Source organism: Rhinoderma darwinii, chromosome 1 (genome assembly GCF_050947455.1).
Source record: "Rhinoderma darwinii isolate aRhiDar2 chromosome 1, aRhiDar2.hap1, whole genome shotgun sequence".
NCBI classification, from domain to species: Eukaryota; Metazoa; Chordata; class Amphibia; order Anura; family Rhinodermatidae; genus Rhinoderma; species Rhinoderma darwinii.
The window spans coordinates 607,358,693-607,381,959 of NC_134687.1; the positions used below are offsets into that span (position 1 = coordinate 607,358,693).

General features: G+C 45.1%; 1 protein-coding gene across 2 annotated transcripts in view; it reads left to right on the plus strand.

Annotated features, from left to right (window-relative positions):
* The window catches only part of CCBE1 (collagen and calcium binding EGF domains 1), a 324,484-nt gene extending 308,117 nt beyond the window's left edge, over positions 1 to 16,367 (plus strand). For both annotated transcript variants that reach the window (XM_075841021.1, XM_075841012.1), the window contains exons 9-11: positions 13,730 to 13,765; positions 14,254 to 14,289; positions 14,610 to 16,367. In XM_075841021.1, the coding sequence (XP_075697136.1) occupies positions 13,730 to 13,765; positions 14,254 to 14,289; positions 14,610 to 14,843 (306 nt within the window). In that variant the 3' untranslated portion in view covers positions 14,844 to 16,367. The remainder of the gene's footprint in view (positions 1 to 13,729; positions 13,766 to 14,253; positions 14,290 to 14,609) is intronic.
* The last annotated feature ends 6,900 nt before the right edge of the window (positions 16,368 to 23,267 follow it).

The following is a 23,267-nucleotide window of genomic DNA, read 5'->3' on the forward strand; positions in this document are numbered from 1 at the left end:
TATGGCTTTAGCGGTACGTCTTGACCGACGTCTCAGGGAACGACGACTTGAAAGTTTTTGTGCATTCTCCTCTGGCTCCCCTATGATGGCCCTCGAGGCTCCGTTGCTTCGTTCTTGCACGGAAAACTCGGATGAACCAATGCAACTCGGGGCCTCCGTGTCTCCCCAACAACGTAGAGAGTTCCGCAGGAAGAATGGTCTCTGCTTCTACTGTGGGGATGGCAAGCATCGAGTGAACGACTGTCCTAGACGTAAGAATAAGCAGACGGAAAACTTCCGCGCCTAAGTGACCATCGGGGAGGTCGCTTGGGAGCACAGGTATTTCCCGTATACATGAACCCTAATAAGATCTTGCTTCCCTTTCAGGTCTCTTTTTACGGTAGGTCTGCCACCGGCAGTGCCTTCGTGGATTCAGGGTCTTCTACTAATATTATGTCTGTGGAATTTGCTATGTCTCTAGCCATGCCATTGATTGATTTGCCTAAACCTGTCCCGGTAGTGGGTATCGACTCCACCCCACTTGCTAATGGTTATTTTACGCAGCATACCCTTGTTTTTGAACTCATTGTGCGCTCCATTCATTCGGAGCAGTGTTCGGTGTTGGTGATGCAGGGATTATCGTCCGATTTGGTTTTAGGCCTTCCTTGGTCGCAGATGCATTATCCCACGTTTAACTGGAATACCGGGGATCTTACTAAATGGGGTAATGAATGCATGACGTCTTGTTTTTCTATTAACTTGCTTTCTCTCGCTGAGGAGGTGAACACTCTACCTGAGTTTATTCAGGATTTCGGTGATGTTTTTTCTAAAAAAGCTTCCGAAGAGTTACCTCCTCATAGAGAGTACGATTGCGCAATCGATTTGGTACCAGGAGCTAAGCTCCCTAAAGGTAGGATATTTAATCTGTCTTGTCCCGAATGTGAAGCCATGAGAGAATATATCCAAGAAAGCCTGGCCAAGGGTTACATTCGTCCCTCTACTTCTCCGGTATGTGCTGAAACTTGAATAAGGTCACTGTAAGGAACCAATATCCCCTTCCTCTGATTCCTTATCTCTTCAATCAGGTTCAGTGGGCCCAATAGTTCTCTAAGTTTGATCTTTGTGGGGCTTACAACCTTATCCGAATCAGAGAAGGGGTTGAGTGGAAGACTGCGTTTAACATGCCCGAAGGTCATTTCGAATACCTCGTCATGCCCTTTGGGTTGTGTAATGCTCCCGCGGTCTTCCAGAATTTCATAAATTAGCTTTTAAGAGACTACCTGGGGGTATTTCTTGTAGTGTACCTTGATGATATACTTGTGTTTTCCAAGGACTGGTCCTCCCACATTGAGCATGTCAGGAAGGTGCTCCAGGCTCTTCGGGAAAACAAACTCTTTGCTAAAACTGAAAAATGTGTGTTTGGGGTGCAGTAGATACCATTTTTGGGTCAAATCCTCACTCCTAACTAATTCCGCATGGACCCTGCCAAGGTTCAGGCTGTGGCTGAATGGGTCCGACCTGCCTCCCTGAAGGCTTTGCAGTGCTTCCTGGGGTTTGCTAATTATTATAGGAGATTTATTGCTAACTTCTCGGTCATCGCTAAGCCTCTTACGGACCTTATTCGCAAAGGTGCCGATCTCCTCCACTGGCCTCCGGAGGCGGTCCAGGCTTTTGAGGTTGTGCTTTATCTCTGCCCCAGTGCTGATTCAGCCTAACCAGATGACGCCATTCATCGTGGAGGTTGACGCCTCCGAGGTGGGAGTGGGCACCTAGGTCTCTCACCCATTTCCGTCCCTGTGCCTACTTCTCCAGGAAGTTCTCCCCCACAGAGTAACTACGACGTTGGCAACGCGAACTCTTAGCCATTAAATGGGCATTTGAAGAGTGACGCCACTTCCTGGAGGGGGCTAGGCACCAAGTAACGGTCCTTACCGACCACAAGAATCTGGTTTTTCTAGAATCTGCCAGGAGGTTAAACCCGAGACAAGCTCGATGGGTGTTGTGTTTTACTAGATTCAACTTTGTGGTCACCTATAGGGCTGGGTCTAAAAATATTAAAGCTGATGCGCTGTCGCGTAGCTTCATGGCCAGCCCTCCTCCGGAGGAGGATCCTGCTTGTGTTTTGCCCCCAGGTATAATCATATCCTCTATTGATTCTGACTTAGTCTCCGAAATTGCGGCTGATCAAGGTTCAGCTCCCAAGAACCTTCCTGAGAACAAGCTGTTTTTTTCCCCTGCAATTCCGGCTAAGGGTACTCAGGGAGAATCATGACTCTGCACTATCTGGCCATCCAGGCATCCTGGGTACCAAGCACCTCATTTCTAGAACCTATTGGTGGCCTGGGTTGCTTAAAGACATTAAGGCCTACGTCGCCGCTTGTGAAATTTGTGCTAGGTCGAAGACTCCCAGGTCCCGACCAGCGGGCTTACTATGTTCTTTGCCCATTCCCCAGAGACCTTGGACCCATATCTCCATGGATTTTATCACCAATCTGCCTCCATCCCAAGGCAAGATGGTGGTGTGGGTTGTAGTAGACCGCTTCAATAAGATGTGCCACTTTGTGCCCCTCAAGAAACTACCCAATGCCAAGACGTTAGCTACCTTGTTTGTCAAACACATCCTGCGTCTCCATGGGGTTCCTGTCAATATTGTTTCTGACAGAGGGGTACAGTTTGTTTCATTGTTTTGGAGGGCTTTCTGTAAGAAGTTGGAGATTGATCTGTCCTTCTCCTCGGCCTTCCATCCTGAAACTAATGGCCAAACCGAGAGGACTAATCAGTCTCTAGAGCAATATTTAATAGAGCAATATTTAAGGTGTTTTATCTCTGACTGCCAAAATGATTGGGTCTCCTTCATTCCCCTCGCCGAATTTTCCCTCAATAACCGGGTCAGTAATCAGGGGTCTCCCCCTTTTTCTGTAATTTTGGATTTAATCCACGGTTCTCCTCCGTTTCACCTGGTGGTTCCAACAATCCCGAGGTAGATGTCGTTCATCGGGAACTGTGCACAGTCTGGGCACAGGTTCAGAAGAATCTTGAGGCGTCCCAGAGCATACAAAAGACTCAGGCAGATAAAAGATGTTCTGCTAACCCCTTGTTTGTGGTCGGGGATCTGGTGTGGCTGTCTTCAAAAAAATTTGCACCTTAAAGTTCTGTCCAAAAAATTTGCTCCCCGGTATATAGGGCCATACAAGGTCATTGAGGTCCTTAACCCTGTCTCCTTCCGGCTGGAGTTACTCCCGACTTTTCAAATACACAACGTGTTCCATGCCTCCCTCCTGAAATGCTGCTCCCCGTCCTTGGCTACCTCGAGGAAACCTCCGGTCCCTGTTCTCACCCCTGAAGGGTAGAATTCGAGGTGGCCAAGATCGTGGACAGCAGGATGGTCCAAGGCTCCCTCCAGTACCTGGTCCATTGGAGAGGATACGGGCCTGAGGAGAGGACTTGGGTACCCGCCCGGGATGTTCACGCCGGGTTATTGCTCAGGAAGTTCCATCTTCGGTTCCCCAACAAGCCAGGTCCACCTAGGAAGGGTCCAGTGGCCCCTCATAAAAGGGGGGGTACTGTGAAGGATTTCCCTGACACAGCTTGTGTGGACACCCGTGGTTAATCAGCCTGCATCTGTTCCTAGGTGTGTTAGAGTGACTCAATCTGCTACCACTCAAGCTGGTAGGCTGAGGAGTGGGAGAGCCTATCGCAGCCTGGCCAGATGGTTCTAGCTCCCGCCCTTGGTCTTCTTATACCTTCATTTGCTGCTCGTCCTTTGCCTCTGATTCTCTTGCTTCCTGGCTCTGCTGTTCCTGCTGTTACCATTGACCTCTGCTTCATATTGACCCTGGCTTGACTGACTATTCTCCTGCTCTGCATTTGTTACCACGTACTCTCCTGATTTTACTCGGCTTGTCCACTACTCTGTTGCTCACGGTGTTGCCGTGGGCAACTGCCCCACATTCCTTTGCTTTTGTGTTCCCTTTTCTTGTTTGTCTGTCATGCACATATTGAGCGTAGGGACCGTCGCCCAGTTGTACGCCGTCACCTAGGACGGGCTGTGCAAGTAGGCAGGGACTGAGTGCCGGGTAGATTAGGGCTCACCTGTCTGTCTCCCTATCCTGACATTACACCGACTCTGCATGGATTACTGCATCAATGGCGTGGCATGGAGGCGATCAGCCTGTGGCACTGCTGAGCTGTTATGGAAGCCCAGGCTGCTTCATCACTGACTGGAAACTTGACAAAGTAAATTTTGCATTTAATTTGGAAATCTCATACCAGAGTCTGGAGGAAGAGTGGAGAGGCGTCAATCCAAGTGTCTTGCAGTCCAGTGTGAAGTTTCCACAGTCAGTGATGGTTTGGAGGCTATGTCATCTGCTGGTCTGTGTTATATCAAGTCCAGAGTCAGTGCAGCGTCTAGCAGGACATTTTCCAGCACTTCATGCTTCCCTCTGCTGACAAGCTTTATGGAGATGCGGATTTCATTTTCCAGCAGGACTCGGCACCTGCTCACCCTGACAAAAGTATCAATACCTGGTGTAATAACCACAGTATCACTGCGCTTGATTGGCCAGCAAACTCGTCTGACCTAAACCCCATAGAGAATCTATAGGGTATTGTCAAGAAGAAGTTGAGAGACACCAGACCCAACAATTTAGACGAGCTGAATGTCGCTATCAAAGCAACCTCGGCTTCCATAACACCTCAGCAGTGCCACAGGCTGATTGCCTCCATGCCACACCATTGATGCAGTAATTCATGCAAAAGGAGCACCGACCAAGTATTGAGGTCAGATACTGGATATACTTTTTAGTAGGACAACATTTCGGTATTAAAAATCATTTTGTGAAATTGGGCTTATATAATATTCTAATTTTTTGAGTATACATTACAAGAAAAAAATGCTGGAAAAAGATCCCTCTGTGTGTAATGAATCTATATAATATATGAGAGACACTTTTTGAATTGAATTACTGAAATCAATTAACTTTTGATGATATTCTAATTCATTGAGAAGGACTAGTATATATACTGAGCTTTGTTCTGGTGTTGTATATGTGTACGAAGCTCGGTTCTGATGCTGTATATATGTGCTGAGCTTTGTTCTGGTGTTTTATTTATGTACTGAGCTTGGTTCTGTTGTTGTATATATGTACTGAGCTTTGTTCTGGTGCTGTATATATGTACTTCGCTTTGTTCTGGTGCTGTATATATGTACTGAGCTTTGTTCTGGTGCTGTATATAAGTTCTTTACTTGGTTCTGGTGCTGTATATATATATATATATATACTGAACTTGGTTCTGGTGTTGTATTTAGGTACTAAGCTTAGTTTTGGTGTTGGATCTATTTACTGAGCTTGGTTCTGGTGCTGTATTTATGTACTGAGTGTAATGTCCCCTGACAGCCGCAGCCACGAGTCGGCAAGCGCTAACCCCAGCCTCCTCCTCAGGAGCAGCCAGCCCTCGCTTCCACTCACCTCAGCCGGATCCCGTAGGGTGCGGGCGCACGCTCGTGCCCGCTCGTAAAGGGGCAGCGCGCGCCCCGGACTTTGATGAACTTTGAACCCGTGAGTACCCTGGACTATAAGAGGGGTCTAGCCCCCTGCTTCTATGTCTGAGCGTAGTTGATTTTTCCCAAGTTTGTCTATATGATGGCCTCCTAGTGTGTTCCTGTTCCCTGCATTCCATACTATCCTGGTCTAGCACTGTGCTGTGCCAAAGTTGTGTTATGTTGTATCCCACGTCTGACCTGCTTCACCTAGCCTGACATCTACCTGATGCCTAGTCCCAGCCGAGTCTGCCTTACTGCTGTCCGAGCTGCCACAGGTACCTATATGAACTATAGACATTGACCTGTGCCCTGTTGGCCAGCTGCCGTACCGCCAAGGCGGTATGGCCCAGGGGGTCCACAGACCCTTCGTGTCACTGAGCTTTGTTCTGGTGCGGTATTTATGTACTGAGCTTGGTTCTGGTGTTGTATATATGTACTGAGCTTGGTTCTGGTGTTGTATATATGTACTGAGCTTTGTTCTGGTGTTGTATATATGTACTGAGCTTGGTTCTGGTGTTGTATTTATGTACTGAGCTTTGTTCTAGTGTTGTATTTGTGTACTGAGATTTGTTCTGGTGCTGTATTTATGTACTGAGCTTGGTTCTGGTGTTGTACTTATGTACTGAGCTTTGTTCTGGTGCTGTATATAAGTACTGAGCTTGGTTCTGGTGCTGTATATATGTACTGAGCTTTGTTCTGGTGCTGTATATATGTACTGAGCTTGCTCCTGGCACCGTATCTGTTCATCAGCCGGGAGAGTTGTCACGGCTTACTGCGCACTCCGCACTGTCCTCCTCTCTTCTGATGTGCACAGCCTAACTAAATGGGCTGAGCACGCTTAGGGTATGTTCACACGTCTTAACAAATTACGTCTGAAATTACGGAGCTGTTTTCAGGCAAAAACAGCTCCTGAATTTCAGACGTTTTTGCAAGTACTTGCGTTTTTTGCGGCGTCCATTACGGACGTAATTGGAGCTGTTTTTCAATGGAGTCAATGAAAAATGGCTCCAAAAACGTCCCAAGAAGTGTCCTTCACTTCTTTGACGCGGGCGTATTTTTACGCGCCGTCTTTTGACAGCAACGCGTAAAATGACACCTCGTCTGAACAGAACATGGTAAAACCCATTGCAAGCAATGGGCAGATGTTTGCAGACGTAATGGAGCCGTCTTCTCAGGCGTAATTCGAGGTGTAAAACGCCTGAATTACGTCTGCAAATAGGACGTGTGCGCATACCCTTAGGATATTGAATGTGCGCATATAGGCCTATACGTAATGGGTGAGTTTAATATAATGTGCGGGTAGGTCTGTACGCTTATGTAATTATATACATAGTGTGGCAATCCACACTAAAGCATTATGGACAGGGAATTTCTTTATTTAGAGTCCACTTTAATGTAGGGGGTATTTGGAATATCGTAATTGTTTTATTTTATTATTAGAATCATTTTCAATGGCGCGATACACCACAAAACACCGTGACCCCCCTCCTCGCTGCGCGTATGTCTTCGTCTGAAAAACAGGGAGTCTGTTGTTGTTAAAAATTTGAATCCCACCCCTGGTTATGTCCACAGTGTAGTAGTAGTAGTTACTTTAAAATGCCACACATAACATATCATAGGAAAAAATCAACTGCGGTCAATCAAGGACATATTTCCAAAGCGTATGCTTATCGCCATGTGACGCAGTCTCTGCGATGTAGGTCAGTGTATGACCATTGATTTCCACTGGCAGTTTTAGCTTGTTGGTTATAAGCACATAATTTCTGCAGCGGGCAGTATGATAGCCAACAGCTTAGAGAGAGGCCCATTGGCAGTTTTGGCTGAGAATAAAGATTGTCCGTCCCAGTTGTATATTTCCTTTTGTGGCTTGCAGAAGCCGTGCAGTTGGAGCCCAAGAAGTAGCAAATTAGCCAGCGGATTTAGTCCGTGCAGGACTCAGCAGAACATACACAGCATAGCTTAGATCGCACATGTGTCCAAGCAGTATAGTAAGTAGGTTCACATATTCCCGGCGTGTGACGTCAGACCAAAGGTAGTACGCTGACGCGTTTCGTCACCGCGTGACTTCCTCAGAGCATGCATAGGAACATTAGTGTTGGTCGTCTATTTGAATAGATCGGCAGCCAATCAGGCATTCGTGTCAGTACTATTATATCCAAATTAACCCTGAATGCACCAATTGGCTTCAGGTAAGTATACACATTTGTTTTTATGTTGATGATTAATTTCAAATGATGTCTGGCTGGATATCTCCCAAAAATCATATAGTAAAACAAAATAGAGTAGTAATAAAAACAATAGATAAATGGGGAGAGGAAAAAGAGAGAAAAGAAAGAAAAAAAGGAGAGAAAAAAAATGTGGAAATGGGGGCTGGGCTCCAGGAGTCTGACTACACACTGAGTGCAGTTGCGTGGGCAGAGTATCGGAGACCAGGCCGCATCAAAGAAACATATGGAGCTTGAGTTCGTTATTCAGTCCCAAAGGGTTTAAAGATTTTAAGTTGTAAATCCACATACTTTCTTTTTGGAGCAAAGCCGATCACGGTTGCCACCCCTATTATCTTATGGCATATGTGCTGGATGACACTGTAGATGCTGACATTTCAGCAGCCCTAAATAGTAAATTTAACAAACTCCAGGAGGAATCAACTCGTGACCTCTTCGGACTATTTAAAATCCATTGTAGTCTCATATATAGCCATCTAAGTAGGAAATGGGAAGTCAAAAGTATGGGCACATATTTGAGCTCTGATCTGGCACCAAGGGGACTACGCAGATGGGTACTCCCAGCCAACCACCTACGCAGTGAAGGTTTATGAAAAAATGGGATAATGAAAGCCTAGATCATATCAAACGACTTATGACCCTGATAATAGAGGAAGAAACTGAGCAATTAAAGACTCTTGACGTGGAAATAACCCAAAGTGTCTGCAAACAGGATGAATTTAAAACTCATCCTGAATTTGAGACACAACTCCAATCTCAAAAAAGAGGTGGAGGCAGAACTAAAGGAAATCTCAGAATGCAAAAAGAAAAAATTCCATAGGGATACTATTGACTTTGAACGTAACCAAATCTTCTCATTTAATATATCTTCATCTAATAGAACGAGTCGAAATAATAAAAACAGGCATAGATCTCAGAATAGACAAACGTTGCATGGATTGACAATCAATGCAATCTAGATCATCCTCATATGAATACAATACCAGCGAGTATACTTCCAGTGATGGGGAAAATAGTCAAGGTAGGCCATTACTGCCACAGGGCAAAGTAAACCAACAAAAAATCTATTCAAACCACGTGGGTTTTTTAGAAGAGACAAGACGAGGGAAGAATCACGCAAGGGAGAAGCCGTCAGAGACCGAAATAAGTGGCAGCTTAGGGTGTGAAAATAATATCATTAATCTTACTGATTTTACACTTACTAAGTAAGGCCCATGCTGCCTTGCTGAACCGTGGTCTATCATTTGTGCCCACTGTAGGAGGAAATGAATTTGAAGTCTATAAAGACGTTCAATTATTTGTACGTCAGATTTTATTACGGTTATTTCATTCACAGGGGATTGAACATGATTCAGGAAAGGAAAATCAGGAAAAACACTTCCAATTTTTGAATAACCTTACCTGTGAGGAAGAAACCTAAATGCCCTTGAAGAATTGCATCTTGAATGTCAGACTCCTATTACTATTCAACCAGAAGTTCCAGAATTCACGGATTTAAAGCCTCCTTGTTTGACTATGCCCCAATTTCCTCTAATCGATATGTTAGGGCCTTTATCGAAGGAGTCAGTCGTGACTTGAGCTCAACTGACTGGGTAAATCCTATAAAATACAACCTTCTATATGCTGAATGTATAGCTTTGAACGAACTAGGTGGACTGAAAGGAATTGTCATCAAACCCAGTGATAAAGGGGGCAATGTTGTACTCCTTAAAGAGGAATACTGTATTGGGGAAATAGCCAAACAATTGAGATCCAAAAAATAGAGACGGATTCATGAAAATCCCTTAGCTGATATTATCCACAAGCTAAATCGGAAGCTCCAGTTTGCTTTTGAGGAAGACTTAATAATCAACAATGAGCATAAATACCTCAAACTAAAAGACCCTAAAATGCCAACTATTTATGTCCATACCAAGGTTCACAAGGATAGACAGCTACCACCTGGACGTCCAATCATCTCCGGGATAGATGGACCCATGGACAGACTTGGTCAGTTTGTGGATCACAAACTCAAAACCTTTGTTAAATCTTTACCATCATTTGTCCTTGACATGGGTGATGTTATGACCAAGCTGCATAATTTACGTATTCCCTCTACCTGCTTATTGGTTGGGTTGGATGTTGAATCCCTTTATACCTCGATCCCCCACTGGGCTGGTTTAAAAGCTGTAAAGTACTACCTTGATAGATATCGGCCACAGTTCTCTCAGGAGAATGAGTTTATTGTGGACATGTTGGAATTCGTACTAACCCACAACTGTTTCATCTTTGATGGTAAATATTACCTACAGGTGGAGGGTACTGCCATGGGGTCGTCATGTGCTCCATCCTATGCATGCCTCCACCTAGTGTAGTAGCAATCAGTGGCTGTCTATCCTTGTGAACAGTTTGAAAGACGTGTTCATTTTTGGTATAGATACATCGACGATGTTTTCATGGTTTGGAATGGTACAGATGAGCAGCTAAAGGACTTTGTGAAAGTGCTTAATTGTAATGATTGTAACATCAATTTGACATATGTTGTCAGTACTCAGGAGATCAGTTTCCTTGATCGGAAAAATAGTGATAAACGAGAGACAAGCACTTTCAGAAAGTCCACTGCAGGTAATACTCTTTTGTTGGCACAAAGCCACCATCCAAGATCCCTTATACGGGGCATCCCAGTGGGTCAGTTCTTGCGTCTTCGTGGTAATTATTCTGACCTGCATAACTTTAAAGAGACTCTGTCACCACATTATAAGTGACCTATCTCCTACATAAGGAGATCGGCACTATAATGTAGGTGACAGCAGGGCTTTTTATTTAGAAAAAATATCTATTTTCCCCACGTTAGGAGCGATTTTAGGTTTATTCTAATTAGTTTCTTAATGCCCAAGTGGGCGTGTTTTTACTTTAGACCAAGTGGGTTGTACAGAGGAGTGTATGATGCTGACCAATCAGCATCATGCTCTTCTCTCCATTCATTTAGTCAGCGCATAGTGACACTGCGTTGTTCGCTATGTGCTGTCTTATACTGACATATTAACGTTACTGAAGTGTTTAGACAGTGACTAGACATTCCTTCCAGCCAGGACGGGATGTCTATTCATAATCCCTGCACTTCGTTAACGTTTGTTTGGTACTTACAGCAGAGCAAAGCGTAATCTCGCTGTAACCTGTCATGTACAGCGAGATCTCACGAGATTACGCTTGCTCTGCTGTAAGTACCAAACAAACATTACAGCCGAGTGCCGAGTGCCTGTCTTTCCAGTGGCCATTCCCTGCTTATTATCCTACCCTCTTTCTTTTCCTTCCCCTTTCCCCCTTTTCCTTTCCCTTTCATATTTTTGTGATTATATCACTGTTGCTCCCTGGTTGGCACCGAACCAATTGTACTAAGCTCGTGCCCAACTGATTATGATCTGATCTCTTCTATAAGTTCAAAGATTCTGTCCCTCTCAGTTTGCCACAAGTGGCGATAACTGGCACGTCGACGAACGGGAGGCATCGCACAATCATCCCACACCACTTGATCCGATTTTTAAGGTTTCATGTGGCTAAAAGAACTTTGCCTTCAATCTGGTTTTATGCCCCTCACACATGCCACAGATTGGAGCTAGGTGCTGGAAAATGTGATCATTTGTAGATCTTAGTGACACCTGCTACTTCCTCGACTTGCATAACCTTACAGCTTGTCCTTCTTGGTGTTGCAATATCAATGTTGAGGAGTGTACATACCTTATGTACAGTATGTCTGTCTATCTATCCATCTATCTAATATTTATTTAGATAGATGGATAGAATTGCTTATATTGGTTCTCCAAGATGTGGTCACATTTTAGTCCATGCATAGCAGCAGGGCCGGCCTTAGGTTGGATGGCACCCTGTGCGGGACTCTCTATTGCCACCCCCTACACAAACAAAAAATTAACCACATATATAGACACGCACATACTGGAACATATATACTGTACATACATAAAGGTAGATATTTAGACATACAGGCAAATATACATACACACATTCTGGAATATATACATACAGGTAAATATATAGACATACAGACACCTATATACACACACACACACACACACACACATACACACACACACCGGCAGATAAATACACAGGAGCATATACAAAGGCGGGATTCACACGAGCATCTTCGGTCTGTAAAGGACGGAATGTATTTCGGCCACAAGTCCCGGACCGAACACACTGCAGGGAGCTGGGCTCCGAGCATCGTAGTAATGTACAACGCTAGGAGTCCCTGCCTCGATGCGGGACAACTGTCCCGTACTGTAATCATGTTTTCAGTACGGGAAAATAGTTCCACGGAGAGGAAAATACATAAAAGGCACATATATACAAGCACAAAGACACATTCACAAACAGACCCATATATAGCCAGTACAGATAATGTAGTAGATTTCACATGCAGTATTATTTAACACCACAGATAACACACACAGTGGTAACTGAGTACAGATAATGTAGTAGATGTCATCTGCAGTCCTATGTAACACCACAGATAATAGTGATAACTCTCTGAGTACAGATAATATCGTAGATGATAACTATACCCACAGACACATATAAACACACACACAGAGGCATATATAAGGGCAGCAGAGTATATAAAGTGCAGCAGGGTTTATAAGGGGCATCAGAATATATAATGGGCAGTGGGGTATATAATGGGCAGCGGGGTATATAATGGGCAGCAGGGTATATAAGGGGAAGCAGGGTATATAAGGGGAAGCAGGGTATATAAAGGGCCGCAGATTATATAGGGGCAGCAGGGTATATAAGGCTCAGCAGAGTATATAGGGGTCAGCAGGTTATATAAGGGGCAGCAGGGTATATAAGGGGCAGCAGAGTATATAGGCGGCAGCAGGGTATATAGGCGGCAGCAGGGTAAATAGGGGCAGCAAGGTATATAAGGGGCAGCAGGGTAAATAAGGGGCAGCAGGGTAAATAAGGGGCAATAGGGTATATAGCGTCAACAGGGTATATAAGGGGCAGCAGTGTTTATAAAGGGCAGCAGGGTTTATAAGGGGCAGCAGGGTATATAAGGGGCAGCAGAGTATATAGGCGGCAGCAGGGTATATAGGGGCAGCAGGGTATATAGGGGCAGCAGGGTAAATAGGGGGCAGCAAGGTATATAAGGGGCAGCAGGGTATATAAGGGGCAGCAGGGTAAATAAGGGGCAATAGGGTATATAAGGGGCAGCAGTGTTTATATGGGGCAGCAGTGTTTATAAGGGGCAGCAGGGTATATAAGAGGCAGCGGGGTATATAGGGGGCAGCAGGGTATAGAGGGAGCAGCAGGGTATATAAGGGGCAGCAGGATATATAGGGGGCAGCAGGATATATAGGGGCAGCAGGGTATATAGGAGGCAGCACAGATTATCTTTGTTTTATCCGTTCTACTTTAATATTGAACACACACTATTACAAAGAGACATAAACACATGCAGAGACACACACACACACACACACACACACACACACACACACACACACTATAACATATACACATACACACAGAGACACATACTGTATACACACAGAGCCACATACTGTATACACACACATATACACACAGAGACACAAAGACACACATAGATACTCAACATCTCCCCTTGCTGACAGGATCACAGGCTTTTTGCAGGACGGGTTGTGGGCGGAGCTTCCTCCTCTTCTCTTGTTCCACGGCTCTTTTTTACTCCGTGTGTGTAACTAAGAGTAGAGCACAGAGTAGAGGCAGAGCCCAGTGGCGCCCCATACATGCTGGGAGGGTGCATCGCTCTGTGCGCTCACAGAGCTCGCACACCCCTAAGGCCGGCCCTGCATAGCAGGGTGCAGACATTATATGGAAGCCTCTGTAGGCCTTGTGATCTCATCATGTGACCATATTTATTTATTTATCTGTCTGTCTGTCTATCTATCTATCTATCTTTATGTGGAATTATCTGATACTAAAATGATCTGGTTATTTGCAGGGTCCTCCGGGAGCACCAGGGAAAGATGGATTAAAGGTACATGTAGCAGACAATTATTTTATCATGCTACTTTACATTGGGAGACTTGTAAAATACTTCACATAGTAGAAATAAAACGGTCCAACCAGAACTGCTAAGAAGAACAATTTCCCATAACCAGCAAACAATAGTCGTCCCCTTCTGTTCATTTCTATAAAATTATGTTTAACTATTATGTAGTTATATTTGCTATGAGCAGGAGGACAACCATCATGGAGGCCATTATAACTCGCAGGGGTTGTCGTGCTCCAGAATCCTAAATAACAAACCTGCCTAGTGAACCAGTGATACATACATCCCCCGTTCTCATGTTTCTGAATAGCTGTGTAGTCTGGGCATTCGGGACCTGTTGAGCAGAAATGGCAGCCATATTGGTTATCACCCATCTTTCCTAAAAAGAGATCTGACTAAGAAATTGGCTAATGTAATCCTTAAACTGACAAGAGAAAATTAAAAAAGTTATTCTCTACGATTTACTTTTGCAGGGTGACCGAGGAGCTCCAGGATCAAGAGGATTACCGGTAAGTGTAAAAATGTTTGTACATTTTGTCCCAAAAATCCCAAAATATAGTCCAGGAAAAACTTAATGTTGCATTTTCGCTAGGGTTTTTTGGCGCTGCCATTAGGTATTGAAATGTCTATGTAAAGTTTGGCTGAGGTCAAATGACTGTTAATATGGTCAAGACTACAAATGAATAATAAAAATACAAAAAAAAATTACCAAAGCGAGTGGGTGTGATATTATGGGGGTCCACAGGCTAGTAGGGCTGAGAACATGACCTAAGAGCTATTGGCGACTGCATATTATTTTTAATCAATGTGAAATCTGTTGTATCCCCAGGGCCCTCCAGGTTCCTTTGACTTCTTGTTACTAATGATGGCTGACATCCGGAACGACATTGCAGAACTACAGGACAAAGTTTTTGGCCGCCGATCACATTCCTCCGCTGAAGAGTTTCCATTACCTCAAGAGTTTTCCAACCATCATGACTCAGTGGACTTTGGTTCTGGAGAGGACTACAAACAGAGAACTGTGTCAAAGAACCTAAGAACAGACAAAACGAACCATCATTAACCAGCGACACGCTGGGCCAGGGGGGTATAATTTTATATGTTTTCAATTGTATAAAACGATGCACTGATAATGGAAAGAGTATCTATTTTTGTTTTTTTCGGACTTATTGTTATTAATAATATTATTTGTATTAATATTTTGCTTCTCGTCTGTACAGTAACTTTACTTTAAGAGTCGTATTCCAAGGAGGTCAATTGGAGATCTAACTTGCATTTTCCGAGAAAATAAATTCACAGCTTTACAACTTCACAAAAATGTAGAAAATTTTTGAAAAATTTTCAAGGGGCAATAGCCCTGAATGTTTGCGTCGCACCACATGGTAAATTGTTGCAAAACTACTAGTGTCTAAAAACATTAATACATAAATGATAAATACTAATTATCACTTCAGCCAAAATTTTAGTGGTCACCATTATAAAGGTTAAACAAGGGAAGATTGAGGATAGCCCCTGTAGACACATTATCAAGGCCTCACATTGTCAATAGCTACATATTGTCCTTGAAAACCATATATATCATGACAATGTTGTATTTAAGGGCAATAATAATGTCTATGTCAATTATACAAGGATGCTGGAAAGTTAGAAAAACAAAACATATTTGCCCATGGAAATCAATCAGGCTGCTGTTTTCATTCTCCAAATGGTCTCTGAAAAATAAAAGGTGGAATCTGTTTGGTTGCCATGGGCAAAAACTCCACTTTTCTTTTGCACCAGTTTTGATACATCACCCCGTGTTTACAAAAAGTTATTACAATGGGAGGAATTTATTAAGAATGGCGCTTAATACACCAGTCTTAATCTAAAAATGCTGGAGTAAGGCGGGATTCACACGACAGGGTCCCGCCCGAGCCCGAGTGTCGGCCGGTAAAATCGGCCATTTTGCCCGGCCGGTTTGCATAAAGTTTTGCATCCGTTCCGGGCCGGGCAGATCTGGACAGTGACATCAGCGGCAACTCCTGAAGGGGAATCCCTATGTGTTCGGGGATTCCGCTTCAGGAGTTTCCCCTGATGTCACTGCCCAGATATGGACAGAGACATCAAGCGCTCTGTCCAGGAGCGGAATCCCCGAAAACACGGGGATTCCGCTCCTTCAAGGAGCTAAAGTGGGGCTAGCACATAGCAGAGCGGGGATATACCACCCTGCTCTGCTATAGTGGCGTCGCTACAGTAGTAGCAGCCGCAGAAGCAGCAGCTGCTAGCGGTGCCATGGAAGGTGTCGCCGGGCCAGGGCGCTTTTAAAACAAGCAGGGGAAGGGAGCCAGCGCAGTGCTCCCTCCACCTGCTGTACACCCCGGCCCTGCCACACAGTGTACAGCATACAGCCATTCGTCCGAATGGCATCAACTCCTCCTCCTCACATGCACTCTGCGCTGTGAGGAGGAGGAGATAGAGCGCAAGCGACGGAAAACCCGACCATCACTCGGGACACATTCCGGTGATGGCCGTGTATTACCTGGCCCCATAGACTTCCTGGCCGTCAAAAAATCGGTCGTGTGAATAGCCCCATTAGGGGTCTGTTATTCCTAATGCAGCCGGGTGCCGGCCGATTTATGAACGGCCGGCACCCGGCCGGGAAACCCTGTCGTGTGAATGAGGCCTAAGATTTGCCAAATTTATTAAGAGTGGCACACCTCTTAATAAATAGATGCGTCTCAGGCCGGCCGTGCGGCAAATGTAAATGTATGCCAGCTAGGTGACAGCGTAGATTTGCGTTATAATTTAAATCCGTAAATTATAGTAATTCTAGCGGCCTGTGGTGACACTGACTTTTTGAAAAGTGGCAGAGACTACATAAAAATGAAAAAGTCACAAAATGCTTTGCGCAAATAGTACATTTTTTATGCCATAAAGTGCTTAATAAATTCCCCCCAATGTGTTTATACATGTAAGGTAGTGTGCAAATTATAACCTCAATTAATAAGAAAGCAAGTACTGAAATTATAAGCTTTATTCAATAGAATTAGAACAGGACAAGAGGAAATATATAGAAATTTTGTACATAAAAAGGTCAGAAAACTCTATACATACATCATATTACTTATCTGGAGTTACAGTCTGTAATTTACTCCAAAGATGCAATCCCAAATCTACTGGTTGTCAATAGAAACAGTCAACAAACTGGTCGTCAGACACGCCCCTAAGAGCTTAGCAGAGTTTCTATAATGCAGGGGGGACAGTTATTTATTCTTACATCATACTGTACAATGCCTGGTGTAGAGATGACTCTATCCACAATGCAAATCACCAGAGAAAGCTATAGAAAAAGCAGGGAATTCTGGGAGATTTCACCTCCAAATTCTGCAGAACTGTGAATGCAGCTCTGAAGTATGAAACAGGCTGTAACTCAAGATTAGTACAGATAAGTAAAACAATGTATTTATAAACTTCATTTTTATGTAGAATCTGTATGTAAACTGTAAAATGGTGTATAAAGGTTGACCTACAGCAAAAAAAACTTCAGCAGAAAGTCAAAAACTCTACTGTGGGTCCACCCCCTTCCCCCCTTGTAGACTGTGCCAGTAAATATATGCCTCTGTTCAATGCCATTTTCCTAGAAGAAATACTGGGGATGGTAGTGTGACATCTATGTTTCTCCACACTGTTGGATGACCATATTGGTCACCACAGGTGAAAGGAGATTAAAGGTAGTCACCCTTTGACGGAAGTGCCTGTTGCTAGGCAACAGTTTGAGCATCTGGGTCCTGCTTAGCAAACATGAAAACATAAGGTCTATATTTCTAGGAAGTTTGAATGGGTTTTCAAGAAATAACATTTATTAATGTACATTTTTAATTTTTTTTATGCCTCCTGAACACATTATGAAAGGCAAGATGTACTCAGTACAAGAATTTGCACAAAATTGTAATAATTTAGGTACTTTTTATTATACTACTGATTGTGTATTCTGTAGTACATCATAAGCAGTGGTATATATCAAAACTGAATTATTATCGTCCTCCCTTCTGCTGCTCCTGTGTCTTTTCTTATACTTTATGGAAATATAAAAGTGGAGACCGATTGACCAGTCATTCCAATAGTTTCCAAATAAAGATTTGCATAAAAAAATTAAGATTTTTTTTTTTTGTATATTCAGTGGAACTTTTTTGTTATGCCCCTGAGGACAGAGACATGTAATATCACAGGTAAGGCCATCGAATATATTACCCTTCTTCATCATCATCATAAAACTTTTAACACATAATATTCAATATACATTATCAGAGGTGTACATTTTGTAGAAGTAACTCCATAGCAAAGATCCAAATGGGGCTCCACTTCCCTGGTGCTGGTTGACGCCACCTCACCCATAACCAAATAGGACAATAAGGTGTGATGCTTATTTATACCCCATCCCTTTTTATGCGTTCTCCTGATTACCGCATCGGGCTTCACTATATGCATTTTATAATAACCAAACCCATTAGACTTACTCTATTTTATCATTTGAAACTAAATATAATAATATGAGTGTAAGACTGTAATGACGGGGTAGGGAGAAGTCAGGTGAGCCCTAATCTACCCGCCACTCAGTCCCTGCCTACTTGCACGGCCCATCCTAGGCGACGGCGTACAACTGGGCGACGGTCCCTACGCTCAATATGTGCACGACAGACAAACAGACAAGGGTACACAGAAGCTAAGGGAAATGGGGCAGTTGCCCACGGCAAGACCGTGAGCAACAAGAGTAGTTAATGAGCCGAGTCAAACCAGGAGTGTACAAGGTACCAAACGCAGAGCACGAGAGTAGTCAGTAAAGCCAGGGTCAAAATGAAGCAAGGTCAATAATGATAGCAAAAGCAGCAGAGCCAGGAAACAGGAAAGAATGACAGGCAGAGACAAGTAGGAAATGAAGGTATAAATAGACCGAGGGCGAGAGCTAGAACCGTCTGGCCAGGCTGTGATAGGTTCTCCCACTCCTGAGCCTACCAGCCTGAGTGGTAGCAGATCGAGTCACTCTATCAGACTTAGGAGCAGGTGCAGACTGATTAACCACGGGCGTCGACACAGAAGCTGTGACTGGCAGATCCTTTACAGTACCCCCCTTTTATGAGGGGCCACTGGACCCTTTCTAGATGGACCTGGCTTATTGGGGAACCGAAGATGGAACCTCCTGAGCAATACCCCAGCGTGAACCTCCCGGGCGGGTACCCAAGTCCTCTCCTCAGGCCCGTATCCTCTCCAATGGACCAGGTACTGGAGGGAGCCTTGGACCATCCTGCTGTCCACAATCTTGGCCACCTCGAAATCTACCCCTTCAGGGGTGAGAAAAGGGACCGGAGGTTTCCTCGAGGTAGCCAAGGACAGGGAGCAGCGTTTCAGGAGGGAGGCATGAAACACGTTGTGTATTCGAAAAGACGGGGGTAACTCCAGTCGGAAGGAGACAGGGTTAAGAACCTCAATGACCTTGTACGGCCCTATATACCGGGGAGCAAATTTTTGGACGGAACTTTAAGGCGCAAATTTTATGAAGACAGCCACTCCAGATCCCCGACCACAAACAAGGGGTTAGCAGAACGTCTTCTATTTGCCTGAGTCTTTTGTATGCTCTGGGACGCCTCTAGATTCTTCTGAACCTGGGCCCAGACTGTGCACAGTTCCCGATGAACGACATCTACCTCGGGATTGTTGGAACCACCAGGTGAAATGGAGGAAAACCGTGGATTAAACCCAAAATTACAGAAAAAGGGGGAGACCCCTGATGAGTTACTGACCCGGTTATTAAGGGAAAATTCGGCGAGGGAAATGAAGGAGACCCAATCATATTGACAGTCAGAGATAAAACACCTTAAATATTGTTCTAGAGACTGATTAGTCCTCTCGGTTTGGCCATTAGTTTCAGGATGGAAGGCAGAGGAGAAGGACAGACCAATCTCCAACTTTTTACAGAAAGCTCTCCAAAACAATGAAACAAATTGTACCCCTCTGTCAGAAACTATATTGACAGGAACCCCATGGAGACTCAGGATGTGTTTGACAAATAAGGTAGCTAACGTCTTAGCATTGGGTAGTTTCTTGAGGGGCACAAAGTGGCACATCTTACTGAAGCGGTCTACTACAACCCACACCACCAACTTGCCTTGAGATGGAGGCAGATCGGTGATAAAATCCATGGAGATATGGGTCCAAGGTCTCTGGGGAATGGGCAAAGAACATAGTAAGCCCGTTGGTCGGGACCTGGGAGTCTTGGACCTAGCACAAATTTCACAAGCGGCGACGTAGACCCAGGCCACCAATAGTTTCTGGTAATGAGGTGCTTGGTACCCAGGATGCCTGGATGGCCAGATAGTGCAGAGTCATGATTTTCCCTGAGTACCCTTAGCCGGAATTGCAGGGGAACAAACAGCTTGTTCTCAGGAAGGTTCCCGGGAGCTGAACCTTGATCAGCCGCAATTTCGGAGACTAAGTCAGAATCAACAGAGGAAATTATTATACCTGGGGGAAAAACACAAGCAGGATCTTCCTCCGAAGGAGGGCTGGCCAAGAAGCTACGCGACAGTGCATCAGCTTTAATATTTTTAGACCCAGCCCTATAGGTGACCACAAAGTTGAATCTAGTAAAAAACAACGGCCATCGAGCTTGTCTCGGGTTTAGCCTCTGGGCAGATTCTAGGAAAACCAGGCAGATTCTAGGAAAACCAGATTCTTGTGGTCGGTAAGGACCATTACCTGGTACCTAGCCCCCTCCAGGAAGTGGTGCCACTCTTCAAATGGCCATTTAATGGCTAAGAGTTTGCGGTTGCCAATGTCATAGTTACTCTCAGTGGGCGAGAACTTCCTGGAGAAGTAGGCACAGGGACAGAGATGGGTGAGGGACCTAGGTACCCTGGGACAAGACAGCACCCACTCCCACCTCGGAGGCGTCAACCTCCACGATGAATGGCTCCATTTGGTTAGGCTGAATCAGCACTGGGGTCGAGATAAAGCACTTCTTAAGGACCTCAAAAGCCTGGACCGCCTCCGGAGGCCAGTGGAGGAGATCAGCACCTTTGCGAGTAAGATCCGTAAGAGGCTTAGCGATGACCGAGAATTTAGCAATAAATCTCCTGTAATAATTAGCAAACCCCAAGAAGCACTGTAACGCCCTCAGGGAGGCAAGTTGGAGCCATTCAGCCACAGCCTGAACCTTGGCAGGGTCCATGTGGAATTCATGAGGAGTGAGGATTTGACCCGAAAATGGTATCTCCTGCACACCAAACACATTTTTCGGTTTTAGCAAAGAGTTTGTTTTCCCGAAGGGCCTGGAGCACCTTCCTGACATGCTCAATGTGGGAGAATCAGTCCTTGGAAAACACAAGTATGTCATCAAGGTACACTACAAGAAATACCCCCAGGTAGTCTCTTAAAATCTAATTTATGAAATTCTGGAAGACCGCGGGAGCATTACACAACCCAAAGGGCATGACGAGGTATTCGAAATGACCTTCGGGCGTGTTAAACGCAGTCTTCCACTCATCCCCCTCTCTGATGCGGATAAGGTTATTAGCCCCCCGAAGATCAAACTTAGAGAACCATTGGGCCCCCTGAACCTGATTGAAGAGGTCAGGAATCAAAGGAAGGGGATACTGGTTCCTTACAGTGACCTTATTCAAATTTCGGTAATCGATGCACAGCCTAAGACCACCATCCTTCTTCCCTACGAAGAAGAAGCCAGCACCTACCGGAGAAGTAGAGGGGCGAATGTAACCCTTGGCCAGGCATTCCTGGATATACTCTCTCATGGCTTCACGTTCGGGACAAGAGAGATTAAATATCCTACCCTTAGGGAGCTTAGCTCCTGGTACCAAATCGATTGCGCAATCGTATTCTCTATGAGGAGGTAACACTTTGGAGGCCTTTTTACAAAAAAACATCAGCGAAGTCCTGAATAAACTCAGGTAGAGTGTTCACCTCCTCAGGGAGAGAAATAAAATTAACAGAAAAACATGACGTCATGCATTCATTACCCCATTTGGTAAGATCCCCAGTATTCCAGTTAAACATGGGATTATGCATCTGCAACCAGGGAAGGCCTAAAACCAAATCGGACGATAATCCCTGCATCACCAGTACAGAGCACTGCTCCAAATGCATGGAGCCAACAAGGAGTTCAAAAACAGAGGTATGCTGCGTAAAATAACCATTAGCAAGTGGAGTGGAGTCGATACCCACTACCGGGACAGGTTTAGGCAAAACAATCAATGGCATAGCTAGAGACATAGCAAATTCCACAGAAATAATATTAGCAGAAGACCCTGAAGCCACGAAGGCACTGCCGGTAGCAGGCCTACCCTCAAAAGAGACCTGATAGGGAAGCAAGATCTTATTATGTTTCATATTTACGGGAAATACCTGTGCGCCCAAGTGACCTCCCCAATGGTCACTTAGGCGCGGAAGTTCTTCTGGCTGATTATTCTTAAGCCTAGGACAGTTGTTCACTTGATGCTTGTCATCCCCACAGTAGAAGCAGAGACCATTCTTCCTGCGGAGCTCTCTACGTTGTTGGGGAGACACGGAGGCCCCGAGTTGCATTGGTTCATCCGAGTTTCCCGTGGAAGAACGAAGCAACGGAACCTCGGGAGCCATCATGGGGAGCCAGAGGAGAAAGCACAAAAACGTTCAAGTCGTCGTTCCCTGAGACGTCGGTCAAGACGTACCGCTAAAGCCATAACCTGATCTAGAGAGTCAGAAGAGGGATAGCTAACTAACAGGTCTTTCAGGGCGTTCGACAGACCCAATCTAAACTGGCACCTCAAGGCAGGGTCATTCCGCGAGAAGCTACACACCACTTCCTAAAGTCATAACAGTACTCCTCAACGGGTCTCTTACCCTGATGTAAGGTCACCAGCTGACTCTCGGCAAAGGCAGTCTTGTCAGTCTCGTCATATATGAGCCCGAGGGCAGAAAAAAAAAATCAACAGAGGAAAGTGCAGGGGCATCAGGAGCCAACGAGAAGGCCCATTCTTGGGGCCCGTCCTGGAGCCGGGACATAATTATACCCACTCGCTGGCTCTCAGAACCTGAGGAGTGGGGCCTTAGATGGAAATAGAGCCTACAACTCTCCCGAAAGGAGAAAAAAGTCTTCCGGTCCCCTGAGAACCGGTCAGGCAACTTGAGGTGGGGTTCAAGAGGTGAGGTGGGGGGCACTACCAGGGTAGCATCACGCTGGTTGCCCCTCTGAGCCAGGGCTTGGACCTGTAGGGAGAGGCCCTGCATTTGCTGAGCCAGGGTCTCAAGGGGGTCCATAGTTGTGTCAGGGACCGGGGTAGAAAAGGTATATGGGCCTGCGATTATGTAATGACGGGGTAGGGAGAAGACAGGCGAGCCCTAATCTACCCGCCACTCAGTCCCTGCCTACTTGCACGGCCCGTTCTAGGTGACGGCATACAACTGGGCGACGGTCCCTACGCTCAATATGTGCATGACAGACAAACAGACAAAGGTA